At 31.1% G+C, this 21203-nt stretch overlaps 1 protein-coding gene across 1 annotated transcript in view; it reads right to left on the bottom strand.

Moving 5' to 3' along the window:
• The window catches only part of LOC136985462 (diacylglycerol kinase theta), a 208707-nt gene that overhangs the window by 89519 nt on the left and 97985 nt on the right, over positions 1 to 21203 (bottom strand). The window contains exons 4-5 of the mRNA XM_067282751.1: positions 16269 to 16357; positions 664 to 792 (exon numbers count right to left, since the gene is read on the bottom strand). Coding sequence (XP_067138852.1) covers positions 664 to 792; positions 16269 to 16357 — 218 coding nt within the window. The remainder of the gene's footprint in view (positions 1 to 663; positions 793 to 16268; positions 16358 to 21203) is intronic.

The raw sequence follows: 21203 nt of genomic DNA, 5'->3' as shown, positions 1-21203 counted from the left end.
CTAAGATTATAGGTTTAATTTTTGCATTTTGTCTTCTTTCTAACAATGTAAAATAGTTGTGGGATGCCAAAAGTGCTTTTTATGTAACAACACACCCAACAGCCGTAAGTGAACGGGTTAATATTTTTAGTGCTTTATTCTAAATTAAATTATTCTTAATGCTTTTTATGTTCATATTATTGTAATTTGATCCAAAAATGCAAAAATAAACATATCAAATTTCAGAAACTTGCTGTAAATTATCTCAGCTAACCCAATTAACATCAGCTTTATGTAAAATCTCAGAGGAAGGTGTTATTTTTAGGATCAGAGTAGATTGTCAATGCAGCTGGCACTGACTAACTATTACTATAACTGATGTCAATAAGTTGCTAATTGTTTTATTGCACTGTAAATAAAAACTTTCTATCCGATTTTAGGTCTGTCAAATGGAAGAATGTTTTCTTTAACATTTATTTAACAATTAATTTTGTTAGATTTAATTAATTTTATTTATAGTCAAAGTTTAACCCACATGCTGGTCAATCTGCGAAAGTATGGTACTATGTCAAACTTATTACCAAAAGATTACAACAAGGGTAGTTGGAACAGAGACATGTTGCATGTTAAGGTATATCTGTATTTTAAAATTTTTATATATTATTAATTATTTGATTAACTTACAGTAAGTCCACACCATTCACATCGCATTCCAGTTAAACATTCTGCTGACCAACATGTCTTCTTACAAAAATGACATTTTGAATTTCCAGGAAGATTTCCTTCTCTCCAATGATGATATTGCACTAAAGGCTAGAAATATATATAATTATTAATTAAATTACAATATTTTCATCTATAAGATTTTATAGCTTAAATAACACACAAAAAACTGGATGTTTATTAAAATAAACAAACAATTATTTATTGTGAAATCGCCACAATGCCGGGCTGCAATTTTTAATCATATTTTTAATTTATTTAATTTAAAATATATGCTCTCCCCCTCAAATTAGTAGTGGCTTGCCCCTGTACATCACACTTTTCCTTTAACAATACAGTCATGCTGATCATCTAACACCTTTCAGGAAGAACTTTTGAATTGAAATAACATGACTTTTAGTTTGCATCAGATGTTTGTATACAGTTAATCAGGGCCTCTTGCCCCTAAGCTTTCTATATCTGTTCTCATCTTTCATCTATCTAACTCTGTTCTCAAGATTAAGGAAAGACAGACAGACAATGGACGACAGTGGAAATTTATAGTTCTACAATTTTTCTCAAATTGCAGCACAACAACAAAAATATCAAAAGTCCAGCAAAAAATACTTATTTAATGAGTAAACAAATGGTTTTGGCTATTTTTAATGGTCATCATTAGGTTAATACATTCTAAAAAAGAACACAAGCTAGAACATATATTTCAAAAATGAAGAACTGTACATGTAATTGGACCAGAGGCATAGCTGCCATGGAGCAGTTGGAGCAAACTGCTCCAGGTGCACAAATCATGAAGGTACCAAGTTAAAATGGGCAAAATAAAAACTTGTAATAACATTTGTAAAAAAAAAAAAATGTTTGGATTTAATAATTAATCAATTAACTATTAGATTTCAAGCCGTTCAACAATTATGTACACTCTTTAAGAGCTTATCACTTGCATATCTTGTCACGTCATCTGATAAAAATATTCTGGAAGGATCAAAATTGTTACAATTGGCATATCCCTCCGACATTTCGCCTAGTTTTGGACTTCAACTGTTTCAATTTAAAATGTGTTTTTATACTCAGGTAAAAGAAATTACTTCTACATGCAAAGTTGCCAAACTACTTTTTATTCACACTGCAGCCTCAAGTAACTTCTTCGACATTATTGCAGCATGCCTCATTTTTTTAACTTTACAGATGACGACAGAAACAGCATAAAGTTTTTCAAAATGAAAATTAATTGAAACTCATTCAAGAAGCAGCTTGTCACAACACCATCTTAGCTCTGGCTACTATATCAATTAAAAAAGCAATAGCTTGTCAACTTGATCTGGAGAAAGTGATTGACCAATTTGCAAATGAAAAAGCCAGAAAACAACAATTTTGAAGGTTTTTTTAAATTTACTATTATATATTTGTTATGAAACTAAACTTGCATACATTTTATCAATACAGTTTATATAATATGTGGTAAATATTATTAGATACTCCATAATTAAAGAATTAATTTTTTATTATTATTATTATATTTATATTTATTAAATTGAATATCTTATTGTTAAAATGCTTCAAATCTCATATAAATTGTTATTAAGTAAGGTTTTAAATTGCAATAATTAGATATATGTTTTTAAATTAAATGTTCAAAATAAATTTCGCAAGACCTCTTTCAAGGAATAAGGAGTGCACTGATTCTACTCGCTCCAGGGCGCTAAATATTAATTTATGCCACTGCGCTGTATATGTGTGGAGACAGCTGCTTACATAGTTAGAACAAATTAAATAAACTCCATAAAAATGAAAATTAATGAAATATGCTTCCCTGAGGAGACTTCAAAAAATGATTTCTATGCCAAGGAGATGATGTCAACATTCTTATTGTTTATAGCAATGGCCTTTTTAGCTACCTTATATATCTTCAGTCTTTCTAAATGTTTGAGACAGGCTCTATTGGCAGAATGATGTATAAGCTGGGCCTGGTTCAAAGAAACATGGATCTTGTTGTCAAATGCAAAGGCAGCATAACACATTCTTTTTTTATGTCAATTTCATATTCTTTAGCCGTTTGTTTAACAATAGGGTTGTTGCTCCAATTTACTCCCAATGTTGGACACTGTTATCAATGATGGAAATGGAGTAGGCGCCCTTGGTAGTTACTTCCGAACAGGGAGGTCCTTAACTTTCTTAAGTAATAAAAAACCTATTAGACTTCTCTTATACGCAGGATTGACGTTGTTGATCTTGACTATTTCTTTATTGATAGTGGAAAGCTTACTATTGTATTCTATAGCCTTGTATATTTTATCTTGCTTTACTGCATGCCTTGTTTGTACATGATGATGTTGAATGAGGCCTCTGACAATGTTTAATAAATAGCTATGTAGGATGGATAAACGGTAAATGTATTTGAGTCCTACCTCTTTTTCCAATGCAAAGGTAGAATGAGAGAAGGCTCTTTTGACAAGGGAACAGAACACAGCCAGTAGCAGGGGTAGAACAGAGGTCTGTAGGATGATTTATGGAACACCACTGTGGAGAAATGGCATTGGGGATTGTAATTAGGACATCGATAAAATGTGCCTTGCAGTAAGTTTCCTGCTCAGCATTAAGAAAAAGTCCAAACAGGTTATCATTAAGCAAGTTGAGGAAGTCACATAAGCAGGGGTGAATCTACATATGGACTAATAGGTCTTAAACCCTAAGCAGTGGCGTAGCGAAGGGGGTGCAAGGGGGTGTATCATGCACCAGGTGCCACTCGCAGAGTGGCGCCCAAACGATCTCCAAGACAAACTATATGTGTTTCTGGAGGCAAGAGGGGTGCCATAAAGTGTCAGGCGCCAGTTATGTTTGCTACGCCACTGACCCTGGGTCCCCAAGTGTCAAAGGCCTACAAAAATTGAATTATTATCATAAATTTTTAATACTTTTTCATTAACAATGAGCACTTATCATATAGTAAAAAATAGTTAATATTAATAATATAATAATTATAATTTATAGTATTATTTGTTTTCTTGTAACCAATGTAATGTAATTGGTCAGTAGTTAATCAATGTAAATATTTTTTTATTTCTTATGTTTTTTTATTAAGATATAAAGTTTGTCATTCAACACCATTTCATAAATAAATATATAGTGGAACCTCGATTAACAAGCATAATTTGTTCCAGAATCATACTTGTAATGCAAAACACTCATTAAGTGAAACAATTTTTCCCATATAAATTAATGTAAAATGTGATAATGCATTCCACACCGAAAAAAATACTCAAATATTTTATGTAACATTTATTCAAAGAAAATTATACAATATACATTGTTAACGGGTGTGAATCATCATCATCTTTTTTCTAGCATGGAATGAACCAACCTGGAATACGAATTTGATTGGCAGAAAAGAAAAAAGTCACAGATAATGTCTGATAAACTTGCCAAATGATATGCCAAATTCTTGGGCTTTGTAAAGGCTATAATTAAATATTAGTGTGAAATCTGTGAATTTAACGCAGTTGTAAAATTGTAAACAATTCCGATAGAAAAAATCGTTCCTTGTGAGAATTAGATCGGAGGCCACCATTTGTGATAACAATTAGGTGGGAAAGTTGACACATAGGTGTCAAGAATGCAATGTTATTGTCAACATATGACAATCATGTGACTCCTTTCCCACAGCAAGCAAATAAAAGCTTGAGCCTCTGGAAGCTCAGGGCAATCCAATGGAAGTTATACTTGTCCAGGTGATACATTTGTCTCCTGGCTCAACAAAAGGAGAAGACTCTGGTAGAAGACAGATCATGGCTTCAAACTTCCATACCGCTCACCATATCAACTAGGACTACAATTCCTACAAACCATTTGATGCATGCCGTTCGTTTCCTCATAGAAGTATTTTTGTTCGAGCATTGTGAACTCGCTCTTGCTACGAGAATAGGCTTAGTTAAGAGCTGCCCTCTTATATATATATATATATCTAGTTGTTAATTGCATTTAACTGGGTATAGCCTTGTAGACCATGTTAACCTTAGATTTTAATAAATGCTTTGTTTATTTGTTTAATCTGTCTCCTGTCACTCCCAACCATCTGTTGACTTGCTCACCTCTCTCGCCAAGCGATAAAAAGCTATCTGAATGGACAAAGTGGGCGAGTTTTACCAACTCGACATGTAAGTGGCAATTAGGGTATTGGCCCTGTGTCCTCATATTCCCACATTAGAAATTAATTAATTTGACTAAAGGTAGGCAGTTATGATGCCATCTCATATCAAATTTAATGACCAATTCCATATATAAAAAACACAACACTAAACTGGAACGATATATGTAGATTCTCACCTAAACGTCAAATTTCCAGCAAAACACCTAAATTCAACATTCCAATTCCAAATTAAATTTTAGAAATATCTAAATTAAAAATTACTTATTTATAGTTATTACATTAAATTCGAGATGGCAGCATAACTGACTACCTTTAGACAAACATACATCAAACAAAAGTATGATACATACATCAAACGAAAGTATGATACATACATATCTTAGTCAAAGTAAGAAACATACATACTTTTAGTCAAATTAATTAATTTCTAATATTTAATTATAGCCTTTACATAGCCCAAGAATTTGTCATATCGTTTGGTATGTTTATTATATAACGGGCTATGGTTGTCAATGTTTATAAGTAATATGTGTGAACACAAGTTTGGAAAAATCTGTGATCATAAGCAACACTAAGATGCTAGCAGAACGAGTGTTAAACACAGACTGATGGACTGATGAAGCATGCGCACAATCCAGGACTTCCCCTCTCCTGGTCACTTGTTATGTGAAACATCACTCGTTAAGCAAGTCAATTTTTTGCAACATTCATAATGAGCAAAACAATTTTACAATTTGTTTTGCTTGTTATGCGAGGTTCCACTGTATTTCAACTCTGATTTTGATATTATTAAAAATGAATTTTAAACCCCAATTTAAAGATTCTTAATCTAACAAAAAATGGGGCCCCATTGAACTTCAATAAGCCCCAGGCCCTGAAAAACCTAAATCTGCCCCTGCACATAGGTTCAGTTTTTGTTGCCAAATAATGTCATCATTATATAAAGTAACTACACTTGGGTGTAGTGGTGTTACCAATAGCAACTTTTAGAGTATAAAGGAGTTCGCTAGCACTTTCAATAGCATAAAGCTACCATCATCAGGCGAATATCGAATTCAACTGCTTTCAAATTATGAGCTTTTGAACAGCTTTATGAAATTAAATAAAGTGCATGGATGGAATACCAAAATGAATTTAAAATTAAGCAATGTTCTAAAATTATGAATAGCATTACGAATGATGTAATTTCCCCAAATATACATAATGAGCAATAGTAAGATGCATATATGATTGGTACGCCATAACACTCAAGTATACTTACTTTATATATTTAAATGTTGGCGTGAAGTGTATGTTACTTTTATAATGTCATCATTGATGTACCTGGTGTAGAAAAGAATATGGTCCTCAAAAGCAGAAAGAATTTTCTGTTTTAGCTGACACAAGACCAGCTCACATAGAGTGCCTGAGAATGGGCTTCTGTTGAAGACACTCCTGCCTTGTAGATACATAACACTTTCATACACAAAGAAGAATGACATATGAAGACAGCTAGCCAACATTTCAGAGCTACTGAAATGTTGGAGTGAAGTTTTGATGACTTGTAGATATTTGTAAGGAGGAAGTTGCCTAATTCACAGAAACAAGACACAATTTTGATTGAGGGTATAGATATTGAAAAATCACATACAGTAAGATATCAACCTTCTTGAACCATTAAATTTGTAGCCGTTGGATCAATGTGTCTGTATTATAGATCAGTTACAGTGATCTGTCAAGGTTGTCATTTATGAACTTGATATCCCTTTCGATATGTATAGTTGATAAACAAGATTTACTGACTACTGGTTGTAATTGTACGCCAGGCTTAAAATAAGGATTTTGGCGAACACAAATATCCATGGAGTAGAAGAGGTTCAAATTTTCCCTTTGCTTTGTATAGCTTGATAACAATTCTTCTATATATCTTGGCCAGCATAACCATAAAGTGCAATAAACAAACAAGCTACTGGAAAAATAAACTATTAAAAACAACACCTTAATATTTCCAGCAATAAATTATTTAATAATAACGTTTTCGACTGTTTTAAACAGCCTTCATCAGTTAAAACAAACTCAAAAACAAAGGAATGCAGAAAAATAGAACACAAGCAATACAAATATTTAAAATTCAAATTAATTCCAAAGCAAAAATGCCATCGTGTATTAGAAACTAACAAATTGCGCATGTGCTAAATATAGTAGTAAAAATAGAAACAAAATAAAAATAAAATAACAAAATATTGCCACAAAAACATGTCTATTACAAGAAAAACGTTACACACTTCGGTAAAATGATTTCTATGCAGTGGATAAACCATCTGCGTCCCTATGATTAATACAACCCGTGTTAACGTGGGCTTTGTAGATTTCTAGTTTTTCTAGATGTTTCAGCATTTGTTTGTTGCTCGTGGCCCTAATGATAGATGCTTTGTCCCAATGAATGTCGACATCTTGATGCTAAGCGAAAGCCGCTAGCACAGTAGTATCCAAGCTCTTATTGATGGAGTATCTATGCTCCTTAAGCCTCTGCTTTAAATGTCTCAAAGTTGCACCAACATATACTAGATCTGAATTAAACCGACGATCCTTTAAAGGTATAGAATATACCCGTCTTAAAATTCCGGTTCTCTTTTTTCTTGTCGTTTCTTAATAATCTATATATCGTAGGATTACGTCGATACAACAACTTTATGTTGTTATTATTGGCTACTTTCTTAATTATCGTGTGCAAGAAAGGAAAATAATTGACAACCACTTTTCTTCCTTGATTCATAGGAGGAAGCTGCCAATTTTTTGTCTTCTGAAACTTATCAATAAGCCCATCAATTTCCTTAATCCGATATCTGTGCTGTAATGCTGTAGTACGAATGTAACTTAATTCCTTATAGGTGTCAATAACATTGGTGCAATGCGTGTAAGCACGTTTGATCCAGGCATGAAAAGCTGCATATTTAAAATTCATCGGATCAAAAGAATTTTTTGGTATAATAATGGGCTGATAACTGGGTTTTCTATAAATGTCCGTCCATATTTGACCCTCCTTGCACGTGATTGAAAGATCAAGGAAATTTACATTAGAAGCACTTTCTTGGTCCAGCGCTAAAGTCAAACCATATGGGTTTTTGTTGATTTCATTAAGGAAATGCAGAGTGCTGCTATCATTTTTCCAAAGGATGAAAACATCATCCACATATCTTGCATATAAAACAATTTGATTTTGAAAGATGGGTATGACCCTATTTTCCAAATGTCGTAAAACAAGCTCACATAAAATAGAGGACATAGGGCTCCCCATTGGGACCCCTCTTTCTTGCAAATATGTTTCATCTTCAAATCCGAAAAACGATGTGTAGCATATTAAGTTTGCAAGCTCCAAAATGCTAGTATGGTAATGGATTTTAAATCCTCGTTTCCATCTATTAGACTACTGCCATGTTTTTGTGAACTGAGGGACTTTCTTTTTGCTAATATAGAAAATGCAGCGAAGTACCAGACATTTATAGAAAACCCAGTTATCAACCCATTATTATACCAAAAAATTCTTTTGATCCGATGAATTTTAAATATGCAGCTTTTCATGCCTGGATCAAGCGTGCTTACACGCATTGCACCAATGTTATTGACACCTATAAGGAATTAAGTTACATTCGTACTACAGCATTACAGCACAGATATCGGATTAAGGAAATTGATGGGCTTATTGATAAGTTTCAGAAGACAAAAAATTGGCAGCTTCCTCCTATGAATCAAGGAAGAAAAGTGGTTGTCAATTATTTTCCTTTCTTGCACACGATAATTAAGAAAGTAGCCAATAATAACAACATAAAGTTGTTGTATCGACGTAATCCTACGATATATAGATTATTAAGAAACGACAAGAAAAAAGAGAACCGGAATTTTAAGACGGGTATATTCTATACCTTTAAAGGATCGTCGGTTTAATTCAGATCTAGTATATGTTGGTGCAACTTTGAGACATTTAAAGCAGAGGCTTAAGGAGCATAGATACTCCATCAATAAGAGCTTGGATACTACTGTGCTAGCGGCTTTCGCTTAGCATCAAGATGTCGACATTCATTGGGACAAAGCATCTATCATTAGGGCCACGAGCAACAAACAAATGCTGAAACATCTAGAAAAACTAGAAATCTACAAAGCCCACGTTAACACGGGTTGTATTAATCATAGGGACGCAGATGGTTTATCCACTGCATAGAAATCATTTTACCGAAGTGTGTAACGTTTTTCTTGTAATAGACATGTTTTTGTGGCAATATTTTGTTATTTTATTTTTATTTTGTTTCTATTTTTACTACTATATTTAGCACATGCGCAATTTGTTAGTTTCTAATACACGATGGCATTTTTGCTTTGGAATTAATTTGAATTTTAAATATTTGTATTGCTTGTGTTCTATTTTTCTGCATTCCTTTGTTTTTGAGTTTGTTTTAACTGATGAAGGCTGTTTAAAACAGTCGAAAACGTTATTATTAAATAATTTATTGCTGGAAATATTAAGGTGTTGTTTTTAATAGTTTATTTTTCCAGTAGCTTGTTTGCTTATTGCACTTTATGGTTATGCTGGCCAAGATATATAGAAAAATTGTTATCAAGCTGTAGAAGAGGTTGCCACTTTGGCCTTGTTTAACTTCAATATTTAATAAATACATGTTTTTAACATCAGTTAAGTGTGATTTATCTTCCATATATCATTCTTGGCATGAAGTGAATATTGTTTTTCTCTATTATCAGTATGGAAACTGCCAAAGAGCACTTCTTTAGATTGTTGAACGTCAGATTGTTGCAGCTAAAACTGCAGGCACAGCTATGGTTGCAATTAAAGTGTCGAAAGAATAGTTCCCAGGTGTATTTCCATCAAGTACGACATGTTCCCACAATGTGTTCATTCTTTGTTGCTCCATATGGAGCAGTCTCTTGAGACATTTAATTAAGAACAAGTAGAACATGATTGCAGAACCTGAGCAAAGGTTCTGCAATCATGATATACATAGCATTAGCTATACATAGCTCATTTGTCCTTTTCAAAAGTGCACAGTCTGAAAAGTTTGAATGAACAACTGGATAAAATAAGGTACTGTGCCAACAACAAAATGTGTAAGATAAGGAGGAGCTTAAACAACAAATTTCATTGGTTAGCTCAGTGTTTCTCAAACTTTTTGGACCGCGACCCCCCTTCTGCACTTAAAAATTTCAAAGGACCCCCGAAGGATAAGTATGTGTCAAAAAACATCCCGGAGGGAGGGGGTTAGGCTCATATTTAAATATTTATATTATTTTTATTATTTATATGTGCAATTTATTTAAGTAAAAATTATTTTATATATTTTTTATTTCTATTATTTCTAAACATGAATCCATAGTAAATTTATAAAATATTTGAAAAAATTGATCTGGCATCAATTTTTCAGTGACCCCCCAAATATTTTTCACAACCCCCACTTTGAGAATCACTGGGTTAGCTAATTCCACCTGAAATAGGTATAGAGTGCCAGTGGAGGTTCAATATTACAACTTTACATCAGTAACAGTTCTGGATGAAGTTCATCGCATCCTATCTCAAGGGACAAAGTTTATTCCTACTCCAAAGAAGGATTTTTCTCAAATAATCCCACCTGTTATAGATGCTGTAAAGACTGTTCAATATACAGAGCTGTGTTCTAAGTTGGAGCTGTCCCTATTTTCTAAAATATCTTCACAGCAAAATTTGCAAGTTGCATTGACACTAGATCCTTGAAGTAGCCGCTGTGTTAAACCATTTCTTGCCAGTAATTGTTTAAAGTTATCAGTTTTGGACAAGGATAAGGACAAGTTTTGGACTCATTGGCTCTAGCCAGTAAATCATTACTCCTACAAATAACAAACTTCTTATCCTTAAGTTTCTACATACAATCATGTTTCTTAAGTTTCTACATACAATCATGTACTTCTACATGATTGTATGTAGAAACTTAAGGATAAGAAGTTTGTTATTTGTAGGAGTAATGATTTACTGGCTAGAGCCAATGAGTTTCTAGAACATTCTGATTCTGTAAGTTTACAGGAAGACCCAACAGTGACTGTCCTAAGAAAGACTCAGAGGGTGCTTGCACTTCCAGGAATGGTAGCCTCTGTACCAGGTCATCTTAATGTGGCATGCCCTTGACTGTTTTTTGAGGCCAAGACACATAAGCCAGAAAGTCCACTGCACCCATTAGTTAGCAAGTGCTCCGACCCAACATATTACTTAGAAAAGGCTTTTGCAAATCATAGGATTTCTTTAATGCCTATTTCTAATTTTGTAACTAGCTCCTCACTCAATGCCAAGACAGGCATCACTAAGGATCTTTCCTCCATGCCTACAAGTATCGATTTTATAAGATTGAAGTGGTATCTTTATATCTGTCAGTACTACATTTTTATGCAATAATGCTTCAAACACCTTGTTCCTTAGGACTAGTCACTTCATACCCCAGGTGTTAGATTTAACGGGAAGAACTTTTTCTTAAATTGAAAATAATTGTTTTCAGTAATAACAGCACTATTTACAAGCAAACCCATGGTGTACCTATGGGTTCTCCTCTCTCTAATGCTCTTGCAGAACTTATCATGAGGAACACTGAGTTTAGCATTTTTAGTTCCACATTAACTATATGCTACTTACTTTTATATATGCATTATATAATCAAACAACAATTTTAATTTGTACATTACACTGTTTCCTGGTTATTCTTCAAAAATGCTATTTTTTATTATGATTTTATCTGTAAATCAAACAAAGCTTTCTGACAAAAAGTTAATTCTTCCTAGACATCAATTTTATACAGAGTGGTCCATTTTGATCAATCTACTGGAATAATTCAAAAAATACACATCCTACAGAAAAATTCATTAAAACAAAATTGTTAGACTTCAAAAGGGGCTACAAGAAGAGGCTATCAGTTTCATTATATATAGTGCTATAATCAATCAATTTCATTTTCTTAAATGGAAACCCACATTTTTTTTTTATCATATATTATGATTCTACATCAAAAACAAAAACTTTTTCCTAAAACTTTTTCCTAAAACATTTTGATACACTATTAGATGCACCTAGAACATTAGATATACTTATTAGAAGTTGTAAATGTTTGAAATTTTATCCATACATAAATCTGTGGATATCTGTAAAATTCACTAAAGAAAATGGAAAAAAAAAAAAATGCTAAAACATCATTAGGAAGCTATTATTAGTTGGTGAAATCATTCTTTTTCTTTAAATAATAAACTGATACAGAACTAGTGCCACAGTATGTTTAAAGCAATCAAGCCTTGCTAAAGAGAAGACATGGGTTTGATACCAACAAATAATAGTTTCCTAATAATTTTTAGCATTTTTCTTCCTTTTTTCTCAATGAATTTCACAGATATCCACAGATTTACATGTGCATGGTGTGACAGTTATGTAAAACTTCAAATGCTCATAACTTCTGATAAGTGCATCTTTCAAAAAAGTTCTAGGTAAAAGTTAGTTTGTTTTTGACGTAGATTCATAATATCCAATTAAAAAAACAAATGTGAATTCACATTTAAGAAAATGAAATTGATCCTGTTTTCTCCAATTATAGCATCATGTATGATGAAACTGATAGCCTCATCTTGAGGCCCCTTGGAAGTCTAACATTTTTGTTTTAATGAATTTTTATGTAGGTTGTTTATTTTTTGAATTATTCCAGTGGATTAATTAAAATGAAGTACCCTGTATAAAACAGAAAATATAAAAATATTCATTCCAAACAAAATTATGCTGCTATTTTGTCAAAATGTTCATGTTAACATAGTTTTTAATATTAGATAACAATAGAATTACATCCATTTTTACACCTTTGAAACTTCTAATACACTCTTCCAAGATATTAATGAAAATGATATTACAAAAAGCAGACTATGCTCTACAGATAATGCAACTTGGTCTAATAACCTTAAAAACTATAGATAACTAAACAATACCAAAATGAAAACTACAGTGTCTTATAACCACAAAATAAATCTGAAAGAATTGAGATTTTAATTTCTACATTTAAAATGCAAATTCCAGTAAAGAATCTTTTATGTTCTAAGTAATGTAGATAATTTTATCAAGTACAGCATCATAACAAATTATAATAAAAATAATAAACAGCATAAAATTGTTATATTTATCACATTTTAAACAGTTTTGAAGCAGTTTGTAGTTTCAAGCTTTATATTAGGTGTCTTAAAGTTTCTAATATTGAAACTCCTTCAGTCAATATTTTGATTTTTTTTTTCTAAAGTTTTGAAGTTGAAATCAGACGCCTATTTAAGATTTATAATTACTCCCACTATACTTAATTAAAAATTTAACATAAAATTACAAAATTTAAGAATCAGTTGCTAGAAAAAAATAATAAATACTCAAGAATAATAACTAAAAATTATTATTACAGTACTAGACCAAATATCCAGCCTCCAGAAATCCAAAATTACCAGAAAACTGATGGGCTGTATTATAGCTGTAGTTCACCATTCACTACCACGTTGCTTTGTTTTGGTTTCTGTAGCTTACAACTCAGACAATTCCAGTTCCATTGTGACTGCTGGCATAGATGTGTTAAATACAATATTGTTTTTTACTTTTTATTTTATTAATATTTTATATTATAAGTATACAGTCAAACCTGTTTTTATGCGCTCTTTTTATGTGCGATTTTTATTTGTGCGATTTTTTTTAATGCGAATTTTTAATTTATGCGGTTTTTTTTGTGCGATTTTTTTATTTGTGTGGTATAGTTGGCGACTAGTCTCGTGCGATTCGTCATGTCTCACGTTGACTTATTATAGCTAAATAAACTTATTATAGCATAAATGCACTTATTATAGTAATATTATTGCATGAATATGCGAAAAATGAAATAATTTACTTTTTAAGTCAACAAAACACCACCTGGACAAAAATATGTAAAACAGACGATAGACCAGACGATGCAGTCAAGTGCTGACATCTGTTGTCAATAAATTCTATTTCGTACGGTTTTGAGTTATTTTCTATGTGAGACTTTTTTTATGCGGTCCCTGTTGACCGCATAAAAAAAATATTTTTTAATTGTGTTGCGAAAACTATTTTTTACAGCCATTTGTGAAGTTTTGTGCTATTTTTTTTAATGCGTCTTTTTTAATGCGGTCCCTATCCCCCGCATAAAAACAGGTTTGACTGTATATTTATCCTGTGTCCAGAAAACTAGAAAATCTAGATCACTTCTGGTGCCAAGCTTGCTGATATTTGGTCTGATACTGTATTAACTCCTCGGTCTCATTTTTTTTCAGGTTGACCATCCAAGTATAAAGTTTTTCTACTTTGTTTAAATCATAATGTATACATTTTATTTTTGTGTTTTTATGTACTTTTCTTTTTTATCATTTATCATGATATTCCAGTCAACATGTAAAAGCCCAACATTTGCATTTTAAAAGTTTGTCTTGTTTCCAAAAATGAAACTTTGTAAACCATTATAGAATAAGTGGCAACTTTGTTCTTTTTAAATTATAAAATTCAGATATCTCCTGCAAAAAAGTCAATTAAGGAGACCAAACACATTACAATAATAAATGTTCACTGCATAATAAATAGTTGTGTATTGTGGTTAATGATGGTACAGTTACTGAAAGGATAAGAAACATTTTTATTCTTATTTTTCTTCCTTATTAACTATTTTCAAGCTTAAAATAGGGTATCAGTATCCCTGAGATTAATCACATCTTTTGTGAAATTTAATGTCAGAATATTGATGTTATGGAGTATGCTTTTGTTTCTCAAATGAATTAAGTTGAAAGCAATGACAAAAATATAAATACTTCTATTCATAATAATAAAAATGACATACAGAAATCACTTGTCATAAACCACAGTACCACTACTCAAACCTTTAAAAATGCAGTATAATTTTAATTTTCAAACATTTTTGATCATCTAAATAATCTTATTCGGGATAGAAAGAAACAAATTTCAATTTAAAAAGAAGAACAAAGGTTATTTCAGCTTTCATTCTTATTTTTTAAATTAAAATTTGTTTCTTTCTATCCTGAAGAAGGTCATTTAGACTAGCATTTCTCAAACTCTTTGCTCATGCAACCAATATATTTGTTTGTAATGGTTCTGAAGCCCAAATGTTTATAATATAAAATTTTAAAAGAACTTGATAAACTGAAGTCATTCTATATTATATAACAAAATAAACTTATATATTATTGATAATAACTTTTAAGTGTGAAATGTAACATTGAGTACATTTCTATTAAAAACAGTTCAGGCCAATTCATTTGTAACAAACAACTTATTTTAATTTCAGTTTTTATTATTGAAATTTCACTATTAAAAAAATATAAGACTGATGATTGTAAATAGAACAGACTGTTTCAAAATTACTCAAGAGTCTAACTTTAAAAAATATTACAAGTTTTTTTTGTAAACTTAAAACTTTTTTCAAATGTACCTTTCAGATTGTAAGATTTTGTCATTTTCATTTTATATATACACACAAAAAAATCATTTATTGATCCATATGTGCCAAAATTCATCTGTAATTTAAATTTATTTTTTTTATAATTTATTATTATGTTTGACAATAAATCTAAAAGTTTGAATAAACAAAGACATATTTTCAAAACTGCTGCAACTGAAATGGCTTTCTGACTATGACCTTACATATAACTTATTCAAAATAGAAAAGAGAAATCAATTTTATTTACACATAGGCTATAATGTTCACTTGATTACTAAATAACAATAATAATTATAAGAAAAAGTTGTTAAAAATTTTTAGTACTTAACAGATGCATCTACTGTTCTTGGTTCTTAGAGAATACTCCAGTAATAAAAGTATTACAAGTATTTCTGCAAAAAGTAGTATCATTTTGCAACCTGTTAAAACTTTAGCATAACCCATAGTTTTAGAAACGCTGATTTAAACAACCAAAAATGTTTGAAAATTAAAATTATAGTGCATTTTTAAAGGTTTCATTACTGTGATACAGAAATCATTTGAGATGTTATAAAGCATTGACTAAGCTCTGTTCAGAATTGTATATTTTTTCTGATTTTGCCAAAAACTGTTATTACTCATTTCTTTGCCAAAGCTCAAAACTAGCATATACTAATTTTCATGTTAAACTATGAGGTATACTATATCAAGTAATCAAATTATCAAAGTTTCAATGAAATATGATATATTCTTTTTCTTATGTACACAGATTCACATAGGAAATTATTGGTAGGTAATTAAGATATTTATTTACAAAGCTAAAATGTGAAACAAATTATGGTTTTGCTTTACATAAATATTACAACTTCACTAACAGAATGCATTTCTAAGCTATTTAAGATTTATTAATAATGAATATTATTAAATTTTATTAAAAAAACTTATTAAAATAAAAATTTTTTTACTTGATCTTGACTTGGTACATAAGTAGCACATTCTTTGCAATCTGCCACTCCAAAATCTTGACATTCTTGATGGACACAATATTCACATACTATAAAATAAATATTAAATTTAATTTTAATTCTTGATATATACAAATATAAATATTTAATATAACAACACATTCTATAGTTGTGTAAATACTGATAATTCAATATATTATGAAAACAATATGTAGTAAAAGTAAGATGTATCAGATGACTCAAAAACACATTTGTTTATAATAATGCATGAGTAATGTATGCAAGTACTTCCATAATGTCAATCATAACAGCCTCAGTTAACAGTTCTCTGAAATACTTGTATTCAAAGCTCAATCAAAATTTGTGAATTTAGACTTTACTAAAATTTTAAGATATAATATTAAAAACAAAAACCTTAATAACTCCAGCATTAAAAATATTTAATAAAAACGTTTTCGACTGTTTTAAACAGCCTTCATCAGTTAAAACGAACTCAAAAACAAAAAGAATGCAGAAAAAATAGAACTCAAGCAAATATTTAAAATTCAAATTAATTCCAAAGTAAAAATGCTGTTCTGGATAAGAAAATAACAAATTGCGCATGCGCAACATATCGGAGTGAGAATAAAAATAAAAATAAAACAAATAAAAAATTGCCACAAAAACCTGTCTATTGCAAGAAAAAATGTTATGTACTGCGGTAAAATGATCTCCAAGCCGTGGACAAAGCATCAGCGTCTCTAAGGCCACGACCAACAAACAAATGCTGAAATATTTAGAAAAACTAAAAATCTACAAAGCCCACGTTAACACCAGTTGTATTAACCATAGAGACGCTGATGCTTTGTCCACGGCTTGGAGATCGTTTTACCACAGTACATAACATTTTTTCTTGCAATAGACAGGTTTTTGTGGCAATTTTTTATTTGTTTTATTTTTATTTTTATTCTCACTCCGATATGTTGCGCATGCGCAATTTGTTATTTTCTTATCCAGAACGGCATTTTTACTTTGGAATTAATTTGAATTTTAAATATTTGCTTGAGTTCTATTTTTTCTGCATTCTTTTTGTTTTTGAGTTCGTTTTAACTGATGAAGGCTGTTTAAAACAGTCGAAAACGTTTTTATTAAATATTTTTAATGCTGGAATTATTAAGGTTTTTGTTTTTAATAGTTAATTTTCCAGTAGCTATTTTTGTTTATTTAAGATATAATTAAAAAACATCAGAATTTACCACTTTTTAATTATCTTTTATTAGAGTCATTGGTAACCTTTGAGTTGGTGGTTGTCCGAGGAGTGTAAAAATCACTCAAGCTGCAAACTGAATTTGTATCATTACTTACCCAAATTAATAATTATTTATTTCAAAAACAGTTTGAATATGGAGTTAATAAATATGCATTTAATAAAAAATGTGGGCAGAATTTATTCATATTAAATAGGGATGAACTATGTATGGTGTTTTGGCCATATACTGAATAATTATTTGAATGTTATTATAAAAAAACTCTTCAGATTCAGAACTGGATAATGATGTGATGTTTATAATTGACAAAAACAATTTTCAATTCATGCTAGGATTGTTATATGAAAAAGAAATCACACCTAACCGACGTTAAAAACATGTATTTATTAAAAATTGCGAATACTTTCAAAGACATACAGCCAAAAATTGAACACAAATTTTAAACTTAAGAAAATAACATAAATGCAATATTTTTAAAAAAATTAAACAAAGGCACAAGTCTGGAATATCAAATATTCAATAAAAATTGTGTTGAAAAATTGCATTTATGTTATATTCTTATATTTAAAATTTCTGTTTGATTTTTGCCTGATGACGAAAGATGTATGTCTTCAAAAGTACTTGCAATTTTTAACAAATATGTTTTTAACATCAGTTAAGTGTTATTTCTCTCCCATATAACAATCCCAGATTGAAGTAAAAATTGTTTTGTCAATTATCAGCATGGAAACTTCTAAAAAGCACTTCTTTATAATTTAAAAGGTTATATTTTAAAAAAGGTAGTTTAAAAACTTCCTAAAAAACAACCATGAGAAAATATCCTTCTCAGTCTTTACAGATTTTTCAAGGAGACTTAATTAAAAACTATAGACTACAGCTTTCTTCTATAAAGGAACATGATTTATTTAATATTACCACCAAATACATTTTGCCCTGGCTATAACAGGGCCTCTTCAGTGGATATAGCATCATAAGCAATACCATTTATGCAATTCTGTTGCAGTTGCTGGTTTCACGAACAACATATTGGAGTCATGTCTAGAATGTTACAAGTTTGAGTGGCAGAACGTCAAGAGGATATTGCCAATAATAAACTCACAACTGAGCTTTCAAAGAGTATTAGAGCATGCCCCTTTGGACTAATACTAGATTACTGAGACAGCACTAAGACAAAACAATGTTATTCTTACGGAAAAGTCTTTATATCGCGTCATTCTCACCCTGAATTACCCCTACCTTCAATATTCTGCATTTACAGATAAGAATTATTTAAACAATTTACATTGTAGATGCTCTAAAGATCTTTATACTTGGAGATTTACATCTTGGTTGATAATTTCACATGCATTGTATTTTTATTAGACTGTTCTAATTTTTATTAAATATTTGATATTCCAGCCTCATGCATTATTTAATTTAAAAAAGAAACATTGCATTTATGTTCTATTTGTGGCGCCAATTAGCAATGTGCTGATTTGGACTTACTCTTCTTTCCTACACTTGATAGAGGGTGCAGGAAAGAAGAGTAAAGCGAACTTTGAACTGGTCACTCACTTTCGGACCAACAGCTACCGAGAACGGATGTTTGGAACAAGCGACCAACGCAAACAAAACAAACCAGACCTTTTGTAAGCAATCAGTTGATCGATGTCAAACTGTAAAAACATTTAACATACACTGTACATTGCTGTACATACTTGTAAATAAAAAATATTAAAATCCGACCAGACGTTTTCTCATCAGCATCAAATCATTCTCATTTGGTGACCGAACACCAAATATTCTTAAGTTTAAAATTTGTGTTCAATTTTTGGCTGTATGTCTTTGAAAGTATTCAAAATTTTTAATAAATATAGTAAGACCCCGCTTAATGTGGGGGATTGCGTTCCTAGACGACAAAGCGCTAAACGAAACAGCGTTAAACGAGATCATTTTAACATAGAGTAAATAGGAATAGGAGAACGTGACCAAAAATAAACAAATTTTACTTTAATTTTAAGTTATTTTTTATTAATTTGAATAATAATATGTGTTATTTAACACACATTATTATTCAAATTAACACATAAACATATGCACACAGAAATATAAAGTTCATTTTTTGTGATGAAGGTCCTGACTTTTCTAAAATTCTTGTTTTTTTTTGCAATAAAGTTGTGTGAAGTTTCATTTGTCGCTTTTTTGCTTTTTTTCTTTCCTTAAGGAAATGTTGGTATCAGAAGATTGCATCCAAAACACCTTGTTTTGCTTTTGCACTCCTTTCAAAATCTGTATCATTTGCTACAATTTGATCAACGATTTCGATTATCGTTACCAAATCTGTAGAGAAATTCTTTGGGTTCTTCATTTTCAGAATCTCTATTTTCCAGTTCTACATGAATTCCTTGTTCTGCCAGTACCTGAAGGTCGTTGTTGGTAAGACTCTCACCAGAAACCTGCGATAACTCTTCAATATCCTGCTCGTCTACATCTCCTAGTCCTGCTGTATCGATTAGGTTGACTTTGGTCAACTTTACGATACAGCAATAGACTCTTCTCATTGAGAATTCTTGGATACCTTCAGCCATAACTTCTTCCACACTTCGTTCGTGCATTTATCAGTTAATTCTTGCCAAGCGAAGCCGATACTGCCTGTGGCATCCATGATGTTATATTTTTCCAAAATTGCACCAAACAAATATAGATTTAAAGAAAGTACAGTACTGTTTTTGCCACCTTTTGCTGATTGGATCATGTTCATAAATAATCGTATTATATATGAATCAATAAAATGCCGCGATAATTTAAATTGGCGTAAATTTTGAGCTTTTTTTTAGGCATCAAGCAGACTGCATTATATCGAATCAGCGTTAAACAAGGCAGCATTAGGTTGGGACTTACTGTATATAGTTGGTCCAGCACTAATATTAAACATTAATGTAACATTTGCAGCTAAATTTTTGAAGAAAGACAATAAATATGATACTAAAGTGAAACAAGCAAATCCTCATGTGAGAATTTTGATGTAAATTTGTTTTTTCCAATGTTAATTTTAAAAACTGATTATTCACATAAGTAGTGTTGCCATCTGGCCAGTTTTCATCCAGACAAGCCGATTTTTAAATTCATAGTCCGGATTAATTATTAACCATTACAAAAACCAGACAAGGTTTTCGTAAAAACTGTGAAATTATGATGAAACAAAATACTCGCAAATATTTTTATAAATTTATTTTATTTTAATTGTTAAAGACCCACTCAAACTTATCCCCATCTTATCCTTAGGCTAAGAGTGACAGGTGAAAGTCTATTTAATTTCCTACGGCAAACGTTTTCGGACTCCATTCTGGGTCCATTCTCAAGCCTAAATTCTCTTCAAAATGGTTTTTGACCAAGGCCGCAAAACTACTGGCTACCACAAAGCATGCAGATCAAATTCGATGGTTAGAGCAGATTGAAATTTATAAGGCCTTCCAGTCATCCCAGCCGATCTATGCAAAAGACGAAGTGAAGTTATCACTAGCATGGCAGGCCCTACTGCAAAAACAGAATATGGAGTAAAGGAAAGGAAAGAAACTTGTGGTCTTTTATTAAAGACTTTTGAACTTTTTAAGATTTATAAAGTGAACAAGAAAAGCTTTTTTTCGGGTAAAGTTTCTACAGAAGCTAATGGAACATTTTTGAATGGCATGCAATTCGGAGTAATAAG

The sequence above is a fragment of the Centruroides vittatus genome, unplaced genomic scaffold, assembly GCF_030686945.1.
Source record: "Centruroides vittatus isolate TY-2023 unplaced genomic scaffold, ASM3068694v2 contig_970, whole genome shotgun sequence".
Lineage (NCBI taxonomy): Eukaryota > Metazoa > Arthropoda > Arachnida > Scorpiones > Buthidae > Centruroides > Centruroides vittatus.
The sequence above is the reverse complement of the archived record's forward strand: the minus strand, read 5'-3'. Positions and strand labels throughout refer to the sequence as shown.